This window comes from Spinacia oleracea, chromosome 4 (assembly GCF_020520425.1).
Source record: "Spinacia oleracea cultivar Varoflay chromosome 4, BTI_SOV_V1, whole genome shotgun sequence".
NCBI lineage: Eukaryota > Viridiplantae > Streptophyta > Magnoliopsida > Caryophyllales > Amaranthaceae > Spinacia > Spinacia oleracea.
This window is the reverse complement of record NC_079490.1, coordinates 17,471,963-17,491,139: the sequence shown is the minus strand read 5'-3', so window position 1 is coordinate 17,491,139 and position 19,177 is coordinate 17,471,963. Positions and strand designations below refer to the sequence as shown.

At 37.5% G+C, this 19,177-nt stretch overlaps 1 protein-coding gene across 1 annotated transcript; it reads left to right on the top strand.

Annotated features, from left to right (window-relative positions):
* The first annotated feature begins 1,661 nt into the window (after positions 1–1,661).
* Positions 1,662–18,122, top strand: LOC110799975 (phospholipase D zeta 1). The gene is made up of 20 exons (XM_056826482.1): positions 1,662–2,040; positions 3,253–3,354; positions 3,571–3,686; positions 3,786–3,927; positions 4,512–4,676; positions 4,756–4,920; positions 5,798–6,037; positions 6,107–6,223; positions 6,835–6,974; positions 7,113–7,262; positions 7,633–7,789; positions 7,878–8,300; positions 9,426–9,536; positions 10,093–10,239; positions 10,328–10,525; positions 16,647–16,748; positions 16,869–17,000; positions 17,122–17,187; positions 17,414–17,475; positions 17,566–18,122. Exons 1-20 carry the CDS (start codon positions 1,795–1,797, stop codon positions 17,813–17,815), a joined length of 3,231 nt encoding a protein of 1,076 aa, XP_056682460.1. The 5' UTR covers positions 1,662–1,794; the 3' UTR covers positions 17,816–18,122.
* The last annotated feature ends 1,055 nt before the right edge of the window (positions 18,123–19,177 follow it).

Sequence of the window (19,177 nt, the reverse complement as noted above, 5' to 3'; positions counted from 1 at the left end):
GTTATTGATAGAGTATAAAACTAATCTTGGGCCTTCAACCATCAGCTTAAACTTTTGGTTGAATTGATCCTTTGACATTGTATCAGAGCCAACGTGACGCAAAGGTCACGGGTTCGAATCTCATCTCCACCAATCCGTGGACTATGGACCGTGGTGCACATAGAGCATGGTGCACCAAAAGAACATATGTGCATAAGCAAAAGAACATGACACTACGGCAAAAGAACATGCGATATAATATTTCACTTTTTTGTTATAAAAATAATATATTATTTATTATTTATTAAAAACCTAAATAAAATAAAATTACTCATGTTCTTTTCTCGTAACCAGATGTTCTTTCAATTGTATACTAGTGTTCTTAAGGTGCACCATTCTCTATGTGCATCATGGTCCACCTTCTAAATTGCGAGTGACCCACCCCTCATTCAAAGTGGAATATTTCGCGCTAGGTATGAGAAGGCGTATGCTGCATCCACACACTTCAAGCCCAAAGGGCTGGGCTTTCATGTGAGGGGGCGTGATAGAGTATAAAACTAATCTTGGGCCTTCAACCATCAGCTTAAGCTTTTGGTTGAGTTGGTCCTTTGACAGTTATATTCAAATCAAGAATATTTGTGTTCTACTCACCTAATTTTCAATTATTTAAAATTAATTAATCACCATACTCATAGATTCATTTGGAAGATTATTTATCCGATGTTGTGAAGATTAGTCGGTAATAATCGCGATATAATACTCTATACTATCCTTTAAGATTTCTAGTGTGGGTTGACAGAGCCACAAATGATGTAAACAATATTTGGTGTCAAATTATAGATACGATCCCCTAATTTCAATAAGCGAAACTAGTTGCATTGACTTATGCTAGCACTTCTTCAAACCAACATCAAAAATCTTGCAAAAAGTCTTGCATGTACAAGGTGTACAATAAATTTATTATGCATCAACATAACTTTTACCCAGTTTTCTCTAACTTTTACTCAATTTTCTCTAACTTTTATATTATTTTAAAAAATTACTAGATAAACATTTAAAAGTATTAAAATGATTAATTTTATACATTATCAGTGATTTTGAAAAAATATTTTATTAAAGTGAAATTTTTTATTACTAAAAAGTAGATAACTTTTATCTATGTAGCTTTTAAGCCTTCACAAATTCTTATTTACATGGGTTGTACGATAAATATTGTACACCGAAGTAAAAGTTAACGTAAAATGCTTAAAAATTACACTTATATATGTAAAAGTTATCTACTTTTTAGTGATATATTTTTTCATTTTAATAAAAAATATTTCTCTAACATCACAAAAATGTATAAAATTAATCATTTAACCCTTTAAAAGGTTACCTATCAATTTTTTTTTTAAAAAAATACAAAAGTTACAAAAAACTAGGTAAAAGTTATAAAAAATGGGTAAAAATTATCTTAGTGTACAATAAATTTATTATAAATATTATGCGTGCAATACTTTTGTTAAGCCTTTGTGAAAATCTTGACAAACACCAACAAAATGAACAACTTGTATGAGACTGTTAGAGAATATTCCACACAAGTCATCCAAAAATCCGTTCCAAAAATTCCAAAATACTATTTCAAGATCCTAAAAAAAGCTAACAAACAAGCACACGTGGCACCCACCTTCAAGACCATGTCTATTTTCTCACACATTTGGCGCACAACAAAATCCTCCTGTCCTTTTTCTTCCCAACTCCTACTCATAGTATGTAAAATTTGTCATTTCTCACAAAATTATCAAAGAATTTGACGGTGGCTTCCAGTAATCGGCGATGTCTTCGGTGACGGAGCATTTGCTTAGCGGCGGTGATAAGCGGTTGTACAACAATCAAATGCCGCCGTTAACGGCGGCGAGGACGACATTGCTCCGTCAAGGCTCCGACGTCACGTCGATGAACACTCCAATGTTCGAAGAACTTCCAAAGGCGACGATATTGTCTGTTTCAAGGCCTGATGTTAGCGATATTACTAACCTGCTTCTTTCGTACACCTACACCATTGAAGTCCACTACAAGCAGGTCATTTTTCTCTCTCCTCTTATCTTGCTTGGTTGTATTACTTATCTCTTGTTAAATATCGTTGTAGAATCGATGAATTTGGATTGATTTACAGAGTATTTTTGTTACGGAATTGTATGAGCTAGAATTGTTTTTCTATGATTATGAGATTGACGATTTGTGATTTTAAATTTTTAGGAAAATTTCAAAATTCTAGGTTTGATAATACTGTCAATCTGCCATTTGTCCTCGAATAATTAATTCAAACGTTCTTGTTTAGTACTCACGAAATAGTAATTAGTAATCTAGTATTTCATGCCTTGGTAATTGACTAATTGGTACAGTTTATGATGTGAAACTCTGAAAGTTTTGATGCCAACAAATCCACAATTAAAGGCGCGTAAATGGATTAAGGAGTATTTGGAATGCAAAAAGTTATTATATACTCCGTATGGCGCCAGACTGCGGAGTAGATACTAGATATTATTGTCTGAATCAATATTTTTGTGCACTAATTAACTCTCAGAATCTTCTATATAAGTAGAAAAATATGGTGGCATGGGAAATGTATATGAAATTTCGAGAGCAGAGACGAGTTTCTGCATTTTCCTATGTTGAATGTTACAGGACTTGTTATTCCGGCTCACAGATATGTTACACACACGCTTCATGTACATATCCCATCGCAATTTTTGGCCATTTTATGAAATTTTCATGTTTTGATCCAAAGCAAAGTACCTAGTACCCATAATACTCATGCTGGAGTACCAGTATCCGATATTCGTAATTGTGCTCGAGGTGATGAGTACAAAATTTACACCTTCAAGTTTCAGTTTTAGACAAGGATGATTTGGTGTGGTATGGAGAATTAGGACTCTACCGTTTGCCCAAAAGATGTGAAAATTCCCCGAATTGGATAGCCCAGCCTTCAGAAGCGGACCTGCAGTAGTGGTCAAACTCAGCTGACTTCATGTTGGATGAAGCATAAAAGATTTACCCCCCCCCCCCCCCCCCCCCATTTTTTCTTGCTAAAAGCATTAGTAGAATGGTAATTTTCCTGGATGCCTTACCAACAATGTCCGTGATTTGAATTGTGCTCATTTTTCTGAGCAAGCTATATATTGATCTATATGCATTTGATTTCCTTGAACGGCATTTTTCTGGTGTGCAATTTTCATTTAGTTTGTTCCAGTTCACTATGAAGTCAACATTTTCTGGTTACTTTTTTTACAGTTCAAGTGGATGTTACAAAAGAAAGCGACACAAGTTCTCTCCTTGCACATTTCTTTGAAGAAACGCGCAATCTTTGAGGAATTCCATGAGAAGCAAGAGCAGGTATATCTTTAATTCCTAAACTAAAGGTGACTTTCACTGTTGATTTATTACCAGGATCAAATTTTCCAACCTTTATATATGATATATTAGGAATACAAAGTTGTTCTGTTTGTTGTTATTGTGGTCTACTGTGTTTAATCCTGTAGAAACGTACATTACATTAATGACGGTATTCATGCTTATGTGACACATCTGATATATCTGCCTTTCTTAAAGGTGAAAGAATGGCTTCATAACCTAGGAATGTTAGATCATGCAGCAGTGATGCATGATGACGATGATTTCGATGATGATGTTGTTCGCCTTCACCAGGATGGTAGTTCACGTTATCAGTGAGTGGCTCTTAGTAGTATCCTGTTATTCTACAAAGCTTCAGATTTGAGGAATCTTGGAATCTATAACTTTTATTTCAACATGCGGTTCTCATGCAGCAACATTCCATCTAGAGCTGCTTTTCCCATCATTAGTCCATCAGTTGGAAGACAAGAGTTGGTTGCAGACAAAGCAAAGGATGCAATGCAAGGGTATTTGAATCATTTTTTAGGCAACCTGGAAATTGTAAACTCTCGGCAGGTGAGCTGAAGCCATAACGGCAACTTGTACAGCTGAGGATGTGAAAACATTTTCTTCTTTGAAACATAAGCATTCCCATTCTAATATCATTAATAATGGCATTATACCCTCAACATCTTTAGAGTCAATAGTTTTTTCATGCATATGGTTACATGTTTAGTATGCTTTGTAACATTTTATTTCACGTGTCCCCTTCTAATATAAAGTTATCTTCTTTTATTGTCTTTTGGTGTCTTCTTCAACCTCCCTTCTACGAACTTTGGCGTTTGTCTTGAAATATCTTCATAACTATATGCGCTATCTCTCTAACATTTGAGATGACCTTTTTTCCGTTGACTGGGAGCTACAAGTTTTTCCATGGTAACTACATATGATTTCCTTATAGAGTAATTGCTCCAAACACATGACTTGTATTGCATTTTGTTGATGTGGAAAGATAAAGTACTATTGTGCATCCCCTAGATCTAATTGCTTTTCTCTTTGTTCCTTTTTTTTTAATCATTGATATGTTGTTGTTTGTTATCATGATTACTACACCTCTATACTGTTCTCTTTCCGCATATCATTGGGTTTGTAAACTGCAGGTGTGCAAGTTTTTAGAGGTCTCCAAGCTATCATTTCTACAAGAGTATGGCCCAAAGTTGAAAGAGGATTATGTGTTGGTGAATCATCTTGCGAGAATGCCGAGGAAAAAAGGCGCCAGACAATGTTTTCCTTGTCGGTTGTTTGGTTGTTGCAGATGGCAAAAGGTGTTTTACGTTTTATATTTCTATAATTTTCTAGGTTGTCTTTTACAGCCAAATTGATCTCTATTTTACCTTCATGCAGGTGTGGGCTGTGCTAAAACCTGGCTTCTTGGCCTTCCTAGAAGATCCTCTCGATATGAAGCTATTGGACATAATCATTTTTGATTCATTACCATCCTCAAGTAATGAAAAAGTATATCTGGCTCATGAGATTAAGAGCCGCAAGCCTCTACGTTGTTCATTTAAGGTATGTTTCCAAATGTTAAACCTTATTGCAAATGAAGTTTTTAAGATTCTATCCTCATTTAAGTAATTAAGTGTGTACCTGGTTTGTCCACATACTTAAATCTTGATGTAATATTGTCATTGTAATTGCGTGGTGGTGAGTGGTGAGTGGTGAGTGGTGAGTGGTCTTGGTTAAAGATCACACTATTGTTATAATAAATTGAAAACTAACTGTACCACATTGGTGAATTTCTGAGAGAAAAGCATGAATATTAACTGCTGACAAAAGCCGAGCTTCATGTAAGAATTCATCTGTGGTTTAAGAATCTGTTCTTTTTGCCATACAAACATCTGTCACATATATCAGCATGAATTCATTGCATTCCTAATTAGGAAATTCAATGGAGTTCACCTAAGCTATTATTGGTGTGAACTTATAACCTTATTGGCGAGCTGGTGTTTCATTGTCTCATGCTCCTTTTTTTGTTCTGTTTGTCTTATTTGATTTTCCAGTCTTCTAGGATTAGTTTGCCGTTTAGTTTAGAGATCTCGGAAACTGTTAGGAACTATCAAGAAAAGAATTTAAGCCACAAGCTCCAAAAGGTCCGGAAGGGTTGTATTTAAATACTAATGTATGGATAAGTTTTCCGCTTTTGATCCTAAAATGTTAAGAGAAGAACTGTGGGCATTCAAGGAGTACTAATAATATTATTTGATATGGCGCTTCTTAATGATGAAATGTTGCTGTGCAGGCAAACTCTAGTTGTGTAGCATCTATGTGATTTGAACAGGTTATACCCTTTGATGCTTGCTAATATAGCAATGATGTGTTGCTAAACCTTCTAAACCCTTGCTAATTTTGTGATTTTTATTCTTTTGAAATGGTCACAACTCAAAAGATCTCATGTGGCAACTGGAACCTAAGGCTGAGAACTTCCAGCAGTAGCAAAGTCAAAGACTGGGTAGCTGCAATTAATGATGCTGTTCAAAAGCCACCTGAAGGTTGGTGTCATCCTCATCGTTTTGGTTCTTTTGCACCCCAAAGGAAGTGTGAGGATGGGAGTGAGGCTCAATGGTTCATAGATGGGGAATCAGGGTTTGATGCTATTGCTACAGCCATTGAGAATGCCAAAGCTGAGGTTGGTTCCTAACACAGCAACATCATTAGCTGTTAGTCTTTATAACCAATGCGCGGAACTTTTGCGCAGATATTTATTACTGGTTGGTGGCTTTGTCCAGAGCTATATCTGAGGCGTCCTTATTCAAGTCATGAGACTTCCCGTCTAGACATCTTACTTGAATCAAAGGCGAAGGAAGGGGTTCAGGTGCATATTACTTAATTCGTAGTACCCCCCCAAATATACTTTTTGAGCCTCTGTTTGGTTATTCTGATCAATTTCAAGTTTTCATGAAATTTTAGTGTACTTATTTGAAGCTTTTCACATGCAGTTTGTTCACTTGTATTATTGTATAATATGAGAGGTCAATGTCACTATGTTTGTATAGGAAGATTTGGAGGGAATGGGAGAGAAGGGAAATTGAGGGAGACATTTTTCCTTATTGGATAAGACATAAAGGAAGGGGAAGTGAGGGATACATTTTCCCTTATTTGGATATGACACAAGTGAACGGAAAGTGAAGGGTACATTTCCCCCTATTTGGATAAGACATAAGGGAAGGGAAGAGATCGGAAAAGGAGGGATCCATTTTCATTCCCCTTTTAATAAATCAAATCCCTCCGCTGTTGGAAAGTTTGGAAGGAAAATGGAAGCTTCCCCTTTCCCTTCATATATCCTAACCAAACAAAGTGTATGCTTAGATGTACAGGGTACATATAGCCCCTTGAATGCTTAAGAAATACTTTCAAGAAAGAACAGCTAACCATTTTAGTGGTTTTCATTTCATTTATTTGACTCGTACCATCATTGATGTGCAGATCTATATTCTTCTTTACAAGGAGGTTTCTATAGCTCTAAAAATTAACAGTCTTTATAGTAAAAGAAGACTTCTCAACATTCATGAGAACGTGAGAGTGTTGCGCTATCCTGACCATTTAGCAACTGGAATCTATTACTGGTATGTAGCCAAAAAGTACTTGTCAGTTAGACATTTCTCTAGAAATTACTGAATGGAATTTTGCGATTATGTTTGTATTTTCTTTCTAGTCTTATTATGCTCACTGTAAATCTTTCTTTTTTCCTTGCTTCTTGTCAGGTCACACCATGAAAAGATTGTTGTTGTTGATAACCAAATATGCTTTATTGGAGGCCTGGATTTGTGCTTTGGTCGTTATGACACGGTTAATCACACAGTGGGTGATCTTCCTTCCCAAATCTGGCCAGGAAAAGACTATTACAACCCCAGGTCAGTTTATATCCTTACTTTGCCAGGGGTAGTTCAGAAGAAAAATGTGAACTTGCAAAATGCAAAGTGAAGTTAGCTAAATATACTAGTTTCTGTATCATCTAGGCACTAATTATCAATTCCCGACCTAGTATCAATCTATATATGCTTTACAACCCTTTGTGTAAGCATTATTTAAGCAAAGGGAGTTGAAGTTTTTAACCTTATTTTTTGTTTTTATGTTAATATCTTCTTTTCCAGTTCGAGTTGAGTTTCACATATACATCTATTCAATAAGTTTCAAAATCTCCTTCCAAAATCTGCTTTAGTTATTTTTTTCTTTGTTTGTGTTTGTGTTTGTGTTTACTTTATGTACTATTTATTGTTTTAGAGAGTCAGAACCAAATTCTTGGGAAGACATGATGAAAGACGAATTGGACCGCCAAAGATATCCTCGTATGCCATGGCATGATGTGCATTGTGCTCTTTGGGGACCACCTTGTCGTGATGTTGCAAGGCATTTCGTTCAGCGGTGGAATTATGCTAAGGTAGATTATATAATTCGTTCATTAGTTTTTTCTGTGGCATGTAATTTCAAAAGCAAACTTATAATTTGATTCACCAATATCATGGCAGAAAAGTAAAGCTCCATATCAACGAACAATACCTCTACTCATTCCCCGTCATCACATGGTCCTTCCACACTATTTAAGAAGTACAGAGATTGACATCCCGAATAACAAGGAGCAACAAAGTAAAAACATTAACATACAGGATCTCTTTTCCCCCGAATCTCCAGAACTGGATGTTCCACTGCTTCTGCCACGAGATTCAGAAGCATTAGATGTATCAAGATACAATACTTCTGTTCAAAACAATCAGAGTAGTTTTGATTGGACAGAAAAAGAACATGGAAGTTCATCTTTCCAGGATGCTAAAGTTGAATCTCTACCCCAACATACACAAATCGACGGGTTAGTTGATCAAGCTCAACCTGAAAACATGTCCGATCAAAGGCTACCTTCACAAACTGGTCCCCGTACTTCATGTCATTGTCAGGTATCTTCAGTCTCAACTATAGTGGTGCAGCTGATGCTTTTCTGTAGGAGAATTGCATGATTTTGGTGGATGTTTGTGAGATCAGTGATGATTATTTGGCTGTTTCTAATATCACCAGAACTTTTAGTAATTTAACTAACCACCCTCAATGCCCAAGGGAGCTGTCTTTGCAGGGGATTATATGAATCAGCTGTTATACCAATCACGGTTTTATGTTCGTCATTCTTTGTCGATTCTTCCCTAACAAAATGAAAAGCAGCAAGCTCCGCAACAAAAGTTAATCAGAATAATACTGCAAATTCTTATTCTAGTACATGTGATGCCCTCTAAGTAACGCCATTTCAGGAGCATTTTCTTGAAAAGCCATCTTGGTTAAGGAAGCAACCTTAGAGAACTCAAATGTATTTTGGATGAGAAATCACTAAAAAGAATACCAAATTTTACAAAACAATCTCATCTAGAATAGGTTCGTAAAAAAAATAATTAAAGGTTGCTTCCTAAATTTTCATAGTAGCCTCCACTCTCTAGCTTTGAATCATTTGGCTCTATCGTATTGCTTTTGTTCACCACTTCTCTAACTACCTTGGCGTTTCCTTGTCTGACCTGAATCCTACATCTCTATCCAACATGAATACTTGGGTATAAATGTATGATCTTTTGAATGTAACAGAAACATATTTAAAATCTTTTTATATTCTTGTTGGATGTTTCTATAAAGGTCCAACACCTATGAAAAGTCTAGTATAGCTTGTTGCATGCCTTCCAGATTGCCGTACCTATCCACCTGTTTAAGCGTTTTTTACCAGTAGTTGCATCTTCTTCATAATAAGTAGGATTTAGAATTTTGTAGATGAACATCATTTATTGAGGCATGATGGTATTGCTTCAAGAATTTCTAGTGAAGGTAATTTTCATTGTACCATAAGAAATAGGAAGCTTATCTCGTACTTATTGAAAATGACACAGATATTCAATAATCAAAGATATATGTCAATTGTAAGGCGTTTGGGATTTCAAATCACTTTTGACCTTTTCGCCCTCATTACGTGCTGATCAGCTGATATATTAGACCTTTCATCAACTCTGAGATTAATGTTTACTTCACAATGAATTTAATATGTGTAGATTATTCGAAGCGTCAGCCAGTGGTCTGCTGGAACAGGCCAAGATGAAGACAGTATTCACAAAGCTTACTGTTCCCTAGTTGAGCAGGCGGAGCACTTTATTTATATCGAGGTAAACTAATTGAGCATGTACTTCTTCTACGGTCTATAGATAGATGATTGATCTTTCAGATTTTAGGTGGAACTACATTGGTAGTGTGGTCTAGGATGTTGAGTGGACTTCAATTTTGAATGTCGAGAAGCAATTTCGATATGCGCTTACTTGTACTACCATCATATGCTCTCGAGTTTTCTTGAAATAATATAATAAATTTTTTGAAATCTTGAAAAAATTCTGCGTGGTTTTTCTCTAAAAACTCGGAAGGTTCCGCCAAAAAGAGTCCTTTCCACAAATTTTAATTTAGGATAGTTGTGTTCAAGGTTCAACAATATACCTTTCCTAGTAAATTTAACATATTTTTGTGTAGTGCACCCTCTAGTGCCTCTCACAAATTCCTTCTGCCTACACCTGTTGTTCCTCTTTTCTTTGAATTAATATATGCTTACCCCTTAGTAGCATAAGGCTGTTAATAACTTTTAATGGGGAAATTACACAGGCATCCATTTCTATTAGATTCATGGTCTATATACTGTTTCCTTATTCATTTACCCCATATTTGCTGCTCCAGAATCAATTTTTCATATCAGGCCTTGAAGCCGATGACATTATACAGAATCGAGTCATGGAGGCGCTATATAGGCGTATACTTCTAGCACACAAACAGCAAAAATGCTTCAGAGTTATTATAGTCATACCATTGCTACCTGGATTTCAGGTAATAATTAAGAAAATCATCCTGGAATTTAAAGAAACTAGAAATTGCAGGCCCATTCTTACCTCTGGCTTTAATCTGTCCAAAATAGGGTGGTATGGATGATGCTGGTGCAGCTACTGTGAGAGCCCTGATGCATTGGCAATACCGAACCATTTGTAGAGGAGAAAACTCAATACTCTGTAAACTCAGGGCTGAACTTGGTCCAAAGACAGATGATTACATTTCATTTTATGGCCTTAGAACATATGGCAGCCTTTATGAAGGTGGACCTCTCGTCACCAGCCAGGTAATTCTCTTGATTCATGTCCTGTACTTCAGTTCACACTGCGGTCTATTTTTGTGGTTCCAAACTGTTAACCTTGGATGAAGCTTTTGAAGGGTTTGGTTTCTTATATATCTGGGAAATAATAGTCACTATCCCTTGAGATACTGATAATAAAGGAACAATTTTCCTCAAATTAGCACTTGGTAATTGCTTGCCATGTGTTTTTCTTGCTGCATTGAAGGACTCAAACTACCCTTGGGTCTTTGCTTGTTAGATGTAGTCATTGAGCAGTGAATGCTACTAGGGTCTGTGCATGGATCTCTAATGAATTTTATTCTGCAGTTTGGTGCATGATATTAGCTTTATGCTTAGTTTGGTTTGGTGTAAAACGTTTTCAATTTAAAATGATTTTCCAAGAAAAAACACAATTCCAAACTGGTTTTCCTTTGTTTGGTTCCTTAAAAGAAAATGGGAGAAGATGGTGAAGATTGAGGGGGAGAAGGGAGAGGGAGGTAAGGAGGGAAGGAGGAAAAGTGGAAAAGTGGTTTCTGAAGAAATAGAGAATAGGGTAGAATTGCTTGATTATTATTCCTGTAATCTTGTCAATATATACAGCCATTTACATAGCAATTACATAAAATATTGCGTGACATACTCCTAGTATCAAGGAGTTAGTTGACTCTAATGATTCTGATTTGCTACAATTAGGATTCTAAATTGCTACAATTAAGCTAGGTATATTTGGTAATTATTGACTAAATGTAATCTAGAATATTACCTATTCTAAGAGTCAATATTAATATCCTAACACCCCCCTCAAGTTGGAGCATGAGGGTCAAAAATGCCCAACTTGTGGAGAAGAAACTCAAATTGCTTCTTACCCAAAGGTTTGGTGAAGATGTCAGCCAACTGAACCGTAGTTGGAACATAGGAAGGGAGAATAGTACCATCTTGTATAGCATCACGTACAAAATGACAATCGGCTTCTATGTGTTTTGTTCGTTCATGAAAGACGGGATTTTGAGCAATATGTATAGCTGATTGACTATCACAATACAATCCAATAGCACGGGGATGTTGAATACCCAAACTTAGTAGAAGTCCTTTCAACCATTTTAACTCACAAGTAATAGAAGCCATAGAACGGTACTCGGCCTCAGCTGAAGACCGGGCTACAGTATGTTGTTTCTTGGTCTTCCAAGAAATAGGGGAATGCCCAAGAAACACTAGCCAACCTGTGAGGGAACGCCGAGTGATGGGACAAGCCGCCCAGTCAGAGTCACACCATCCAGTAAGACAGAGGGTACTATCGGCCCGAAGCAGGATACCCTGTCCAGGGGATCCCTTTAAATAGCGAACCACACGTATAGCAGCCTCCCAATGTTCTTGTCGTGGTTGTTGCATGAATTGTGATAAAACATGAACAGAGTATGCCAAGTCGGGGCGTGTGACAGACAAGTAGATAAGACGACCTATTAGCCGCCTATAAGACTCGGGATCAGACAACAAATCTCCAGAAGCATGAGCTAGACGATGGTTTTGTTCCATAGGAAAAGTGGCTGGTTTAGCACCCAAGAGACCTGTCTCAGTTATAATATCAAGAGAATACTTCCGTTGACAAAGAAATATTCCTAACGGACTACGGGCCACCTCAATGCCCAAAAAATATTTAAGGGCTCCAAGATCTTTCATACGGAAACAAGCACTCAAATAAGCCTTAAATGCCTTCAAAGCAGCGGAATTATTTCCAGCAATAATGAGGTCATCAACATACACCAACACATTAATTTGTACCGCATCCTTAGAGAAAGTGAAGAGTGAATAGTCAGCATAAGATTGTAGGAAACCATATTCCCTCAAGGCGGTAACAAGTTTGGCAAACCAACATCTAGGTGCCTGTTTCAAACCATACAAAGACTTATGAAGGCGACATACCATATGAGGATCAGATGACTGAAATCCAGGAGGAAGTTTCATGTAGATCTCCTCATCGAGATCTCCATGTAAAAATGCATTGTGAACGTCCATCTGATGCAGCTCCCAATTTTTAGATGCTGCAATGGCTAAGAAAGCACGAACCGTCACCATCTTTGCAACAGGTGCAAATGTCTCGTAGTAATCTAAGCCTTCAACTTGATGATTGCCAAAAACAACCAATCGAGCTTTGAGTCTCACAATATTACCATCTTCGTCATATTTATTTACATAAATCCATTGATTGCCAAGAGCACGTTTACCAGGTGGTAACTTTTCCATAGTCCATGTACCATTATCCTCTAAAGCTCGTATTTCATCTTGCATAGCGCTACGCCAACCTTCATCCGTCATAGCTTCTTTAAATGATTTCGGTACACAACCTGTTAGTATGGCTGCAAGAAATTTTCGATGTCTCACAGAAAATCTATCGCAATTAATATAATGTGTTATAGGAAATGGTGTACCTGAGGAAGAAGATGGCACAGGTGAAGATGAAGAGGTAGACGATGGACTTTCTGTGCGAACAGTGCTAGTAACATAGTCACGGAGCAATACTGAAGGGAACTTATTTCGAAACCCACGACCCATTTGAGTATCATTAAGAGAAATAGACTCTGTTTGCCCCCCTGTAGTAATGTCTTGGGTTGCAATGGAGGGTTGGTCCAACCCATTATTTGTAGATTGAGATGATTCCAAAATTGGGTTATGAGGGATAATAGGAGAAGGTTCAGTAGTGGGCTCAGGGGGTATATTTTGAAGGGAGTCAGGTTGGGTAGTAATATGGGTATCATTTGTTGGATCATTAATGGGCTCATGTTGGGTAGTAGGTGTAGAATCAGGTGGGGTATTTTGTGTGGGCTCAAGGGAAATGGGATTTGTGGGTTCTTGTGGAGAAGTATTAGGATGTTGGTGGTTAGGAATTTGAGTTGTCAACGTGTCTTGATTATCCATAGCAAAATCATCATCACCCAAATTCATATTTCCAATAGTAATATCAGGAGCGATCGTATCAACATGCTCATTAAATGGGAAATGATTTTCAAAGAATTGGACATCTCTAGAAACAAAAAAAGTCTTAGTTTCTAGATCATAAAGCCTCCACCCTTTTTTTCCATACGGGTATCCAACAAACACACATTTTCGACTGCGACTTGCAAATTTGTCACTCTTTGCTCGTTGATTATGGGCATAAGCTAAGGATCCAATCACACGTAATTCATTAAAGTTGGGTAAGGTATGAAATAACATTTCATATGGAGTTTTATTCTCTAGAACACTAGAGGGTGTCCTATTGATTAAATGACTTGCCGCCAAAATACATTCACCCCAAAAAGAAAGAGGAAGGTGACCTTGAAAACGTAAGGCTCTTGCCACAGATAAAATGTGACGGTGTTTACGCTCTACCCTCCCATTTTGTTGTGGGGTTCCTACACATGAGGTTTGAAATAATATCCCATTTGCAAGGAAATAATCTTTTAAACAATTAAACTCTGTTCCATTGTCACTCCTAACTACCTTAACTTTTTGACCAAATTGTCTATCAACCATAGCAAAGAATGACATAAACATTTGGAAAACCTCCAATTTATCAATCAACAAAAATACCCAAACGGCACGAGAAAAGTCATCCACAATAGTCAAAAAATATCGAGCCCCGCAAGAAGAAACAGTATGGCAAGGCCCCCACAAATCACAATGAATTAACTCAAAAATACGAGAAGCCTTATTATCACTAATAGGAAATGAGTCCCTAGTTTGTTTTGCACGAGGGCAAATATCACATGGCTTATGTAGTTTATCACTAGAATTACGGAAAAAAGATAATGACTTTACTACTTTCTCCGAAGGATGACCAAGTCGTCGATGCCAAAGCTCCACCGAAGAAGAAGAACAAGAACCATCCACTGTAATAGCATGCATTGTTGACGGTTGCTTGAAAAAGTAAAGTCCATCTCTCCTTTCACCCGTTCCAATCTGCTTCCTCGTTTGATGGTCCTGTATAACACATGTATTAGAAGCAAATTGAACAAAGCATTTCATGTCATCAATAAGTTGTGTAACGGAAATCAAATTGCAATGCAATTTAGGAACATAAAGGACATTTTTTAAGCAAAATCCTTCAGCAAGCATTACACTGCCCTCCTTGGTAGCAACAATTTGTTGTCCATCAGGAAGTCCGACGGGGCATGCAACAATATTGTGAACGTCGAAAAAATATGAATCATCTCCCGTTACATGATTAGAAGCACCTGTGTCAATTATCCAAGAGGATGTAGAGAAAAACTCACCATGTAACCGATCAGTAGAAGAAGATTTGAGATTACAAAACATGGCAGCTATGGACTGCCACTGTTCTGTAGTCATGGTAGGAAGAGGAACTGGAGATGGCGTAGATGGTTGTACTATAGAGTTGCTTGCATCTACATTCACGGCCCGTACAGTTTCGCCTCTACCACGGCCAACCACAAGAGACTCCGTAGCACGACTATTTCCACCTCTACCACGAGCAGTACCTTGAGTGCGAGGCCGATCCCCCCACCACTCAGGATATCCAAGAAGCTGAAAACAGTTGACAATGTCATGCCCGGTGCGATGACAATGTGAGCACAACAACCCAGATTTATCTACCTTCTCTTGTCTCCCCCTTCCACGACCTTCTGGTCGGATAGCAAAGCCCACCACTTCTGGTGGAGATTCTTTAGCCCGGGTAATCCCACGTATACGTTCTTCTTGAGTTACTTGTTGATAAGCACGATCAAGACTTGGTAAAGGTTCTTGAGACAACAAAGCAGAACGTAATTGGGTATAATATTCAGAGTTTAAACCCATCAAAAATTGATGGAGACGTTCATCATTTCTCCTTTGTTCATGCACCTTACCCAAATTACATTCACATTTACCACATTTACACGTAATGATAGGTTCATGGTTAGCTAATTCATCCCACAAAACCTTAATCTTCCCAAAATATGTAGAAATAGACATAGTTTTAGGTTGCTCACATTTAACAATATCAGATTTTAATTGTTGGATTCTTGGGCCATTAATAACAGAAAAACGTGTTTTTAATTCATCCCACAAAAGCTTTGCATCATCAGTAAAGGAGATAGTAGACTTAACCTCTGGGTCGATAGTGTGCATTATCCAAGAAACAAGCATCGAATGAATAGTTTGCCAATCCTCCGTGGTGAAGGGGGCTTTAGGTTCTAGAATAGTGCCATCAACGAAGCCGAATTTACGGCGAGACAGAAGCGCAAGACGCACAGATCTTGCCCATTCATCATAGTTGTTGTTTCGAAGTCGAACCGGAGTTATCAGATCACCGGGTCTGTCTTGTGAGCCAAGAAAAAAAGGTGAGTTATGGTCATTTCGAGAAGGTGGAGGTGCATCCTCTCCACCGGCCATGATGGTGATAGGTAGTGTACGTATCTTAGCCGCGTGGCTCTGATACCATGAAGAAATAGAGAATAGGGTAGAATTGCTTGATTATTATTCCTGTAATCTTGTCAATATATACAGCCATTTACATAGCAATTACATAAAATATTGCGTGACATACTCCTAGTATCAAGGAGTTAGTTGACTCTAATGATTCTGATTTGCTACAGTTAGGATTCTAAATTGCTACAATTAAGCTAGGTATATTTGGTAATTATTGACTAAATGTAATCTAGAATATTACCTATTCTAAGAGTCAATATTAATATCCTTAATATCCTAACAGTTTCCCTCCCTTTCAAATGGAAAAGGTTGTTCCACCTTTGAGAGAGTTATGGAAATTTGTTTTCCATTCCTTGCCAAACCAAACAACGTAAATGATTGAAAAAAGGAAAATCGTTTTCCATGAAAACGTTTTATACCCTACCAAACAGAGCCTTAGTGCATTCGAGGAAGAATCGAACAAAATAACTTTGGCTGTCTGCAAAGGAAATAAGCAGTTTAACCATTCCATTGTTTTTCATGTATGTATAAAACATTTTAGCTTTGACAGGAAGGCATTGTTCACGACAATTAATATCCAATTAGCAGATTAAATAGAGCAACAGAAACTAACTGGACCAAGATAGACTATTGGGCGTGTTAGCTTATGCTTTTTACTGCATGTTTTAAGTGGAACCTTTTTTAGACTTTTGGTTTCTGACTTGCAGTAAAATGGTTGTTGCAGGTATATGTACATAGCAAGCTGATGATAATTGATGACCGTATTTCTTTGGTTGGGTCATCCAACATAAATGACAGGAGCTTGCTTGGATCAAGAGACTCTGAGGTACTTCTCTAACATTTGAAGCCTTTTTTTCCTCTCTTTCAGGGTGAAAGTGTGAAAAAGCCTTTTGATTACTTATATAGGCATCAGACACAAATATCTAATTTTATCACATTTGTGTAGCTTGGAGTAGTTATTGAGGATAAAGATTTTATGGAGTCATCTATGAATGGACAATCTTGGATGGCTGGGAAATTTAGCTCAAGTCTGCGGCTTTCCCTATGGGCTGAGCATCTTGGCCTTTCTGCCGGAGAGGTAAGATCTCTTTCACCACCGTACTCTAAGGCTCTAAGCCATTAATCTAGCACGCAAGCGATGATAACTTTTCAACTATGTAGTGATGGAGGAATTCTAATTTTTGGTTTCACTCATTCAGATGAATCAGATCCAAGATCCTGTGGCTGACAGGACATACAAACATTTATGGATGGAAACTGCTGAGGTTTGTGAAACAAGATTATTTAGTAAAGTGTTTTCTGCTAGTTTTCCGTGGTATATATGGAAGGAAAAAGCATTGCAGGAAAGAGTGGCGTAATCAGGATTCATTCCTCAATCTAACATGCTCGAACCAATAGTTGAACATGCAGTTTCCTTGGCCTTTTCACTGTTATGTTCCTTAATTGTTACTGTACTTATTTCTCTTCAATCATATCTGTTTTTTTTTTCAGGCGAATGCCAGAATATATGACGCCGTCTTTGGATGCACGCCTAATGATCGTATACACTCCAAGTACGCATGCTTGTTCTTCAACTTATGAACTTGTACTTGCTAAACAAAAAACAACTGTTGTGATGTTCACATTTTTCTTCTTTTATGCAGGAATGCTTTTAGACAAGAAATGTCACAATTGACTGAGAGTATTGGGTATACAACCATAGATTTGGGTGTAGCACCTCGAGTGGTGAAGTTGAATGAAGATGGGCTGCCTAAGACATCAAAGCCTCTAGAGATGTTAAAATCGGTCAAAGGTAACATCGTTTCCTTTCCCTTGGAGTTCATGAAGGACGAAGATTTGAGACCTATGTTCCACGAAGGCGAGTTTTATACGTCTCCTGAAGTATTTCACTAGAATGCTCTTTCTTTTTTTATGGTAAAGCATAGATATATTGGTTAGTTTTGAGTTGTGATACGGTTCAGTTGTGGATAGATTATAGTCATTATAATCAGGATTCATTGTGTAGGAATTCCAGGAGCGGAGAGTAGAAAACTCAATTTTTTTGTACAAAAATTCTCTATTTACTTTGTTTATATTTGTATAGCTTAAGTATCCTTTGTATAGGATATAGGAAAGATTTCAGATGTCTATGGTTTCAGCAAATGTAAATAGCCACGATTCGTTCTTGTTACGGTGTATAATTAATTGTAATAACCAACAAGCTATGGACTTGTAGACTTGTTGTCATAGCACTAATTCATTCATATGGAGTATTCCGTAGTCCGTATGATTTGAATTTATTTTCTTACAAGTTACAAGCCAGCGGGCTTGGGACATATTTCAGCAACACTGCGAGTTCCTCTCTTGGGTTTACTAGGAGTCTAGGACTCAGATCCCCCAACTGTGCGTCTAGGAGACCAAGGAGGTACTTACTGCACCACACCCCTTGATAAGCTAAACTTTAGGCACCTGCATTTCAGCAATTCACAGTTGATGGAGCTCGACCTCGTGACTTCTTTCACTGAATTGATAATGTAAAGAATATTTCAAGGTACCCTTCAACTACGTTACAGTATCTCAGCATATTGACATGTCAACCGTTGAAAAATGACGCTCTAATACAAGTATCAACCATGTTGCGTTATGTGACATTGGCACATGTCGCATCAATTCGTACTCAGCCAAGACCACATATATCAGTAAACAATTTTTGGATCTTGTGTGTATTGATGTTGGAGTCTTATGTAATTATGTAAATGCTTAACTTTTTTTTAACTCACTAACTCTTCAGCACTAACCAAGCTATCTCCTATAGAACATACTGGAGTAAAAGAGTAGAAGGCCGTATGGGCGGTATGGCCCGTATATTGGCAATTTGGCATGTCGCTGGAAAATTCTCAAATTGGACTCAGTTCAATACACGGATTTAATGTGTGATTTTAAAGGTAATTTAAGATGAAGTGTTTTACTAGGTCGGAACCCTGCATGGGTCAACCCGTTCGGGTTAGCATGCTAGACACTTTGAGAGTGGAGGGGATGGTAAAGGGAACCCTTTCTCAAAGTGTCCCTAGTGGGGATTAAACCACCAATTTTTTGATTGGAAGGTGAAATTATTTCCACTATACCAACGCATTGTTTAGTACACCATGTGATTGATGTAGTCAATAACTAAGCCATGAAAGCAACTTACCATTTTTATTTTTATTTTTATTTTGGACAAATGAGCCACAAGGGCACAAACTACAAGTGAGGTGTGGGGGGTAGGGGGTTCGAGCT

Bases quoted from the DNA above. Each gene is read 5' to 3' on its own strand.
- LOC110799975 (XM_056826482.1), top strand. From the start codon at position 1,795: ATGTCTTCGGTGACGGAGCATTTGCTTAGCGGCGGTGATAAGCGGTTG. The intron at 6,224-6,834 runs GTGCATATTACT...ATTGATGTGCAG, and splicing joins AGGCGAAGGAAGGGGTTCAG to ATCTATATTCTTCTTTACAA. The intron at 10,526-16,646 runs GTAATTCTCTTG...TGGTTGTTGCAG, and splicing joins GACCTCTCGTCACCAGCCAG to GTATATGTACATAGCAAGCT.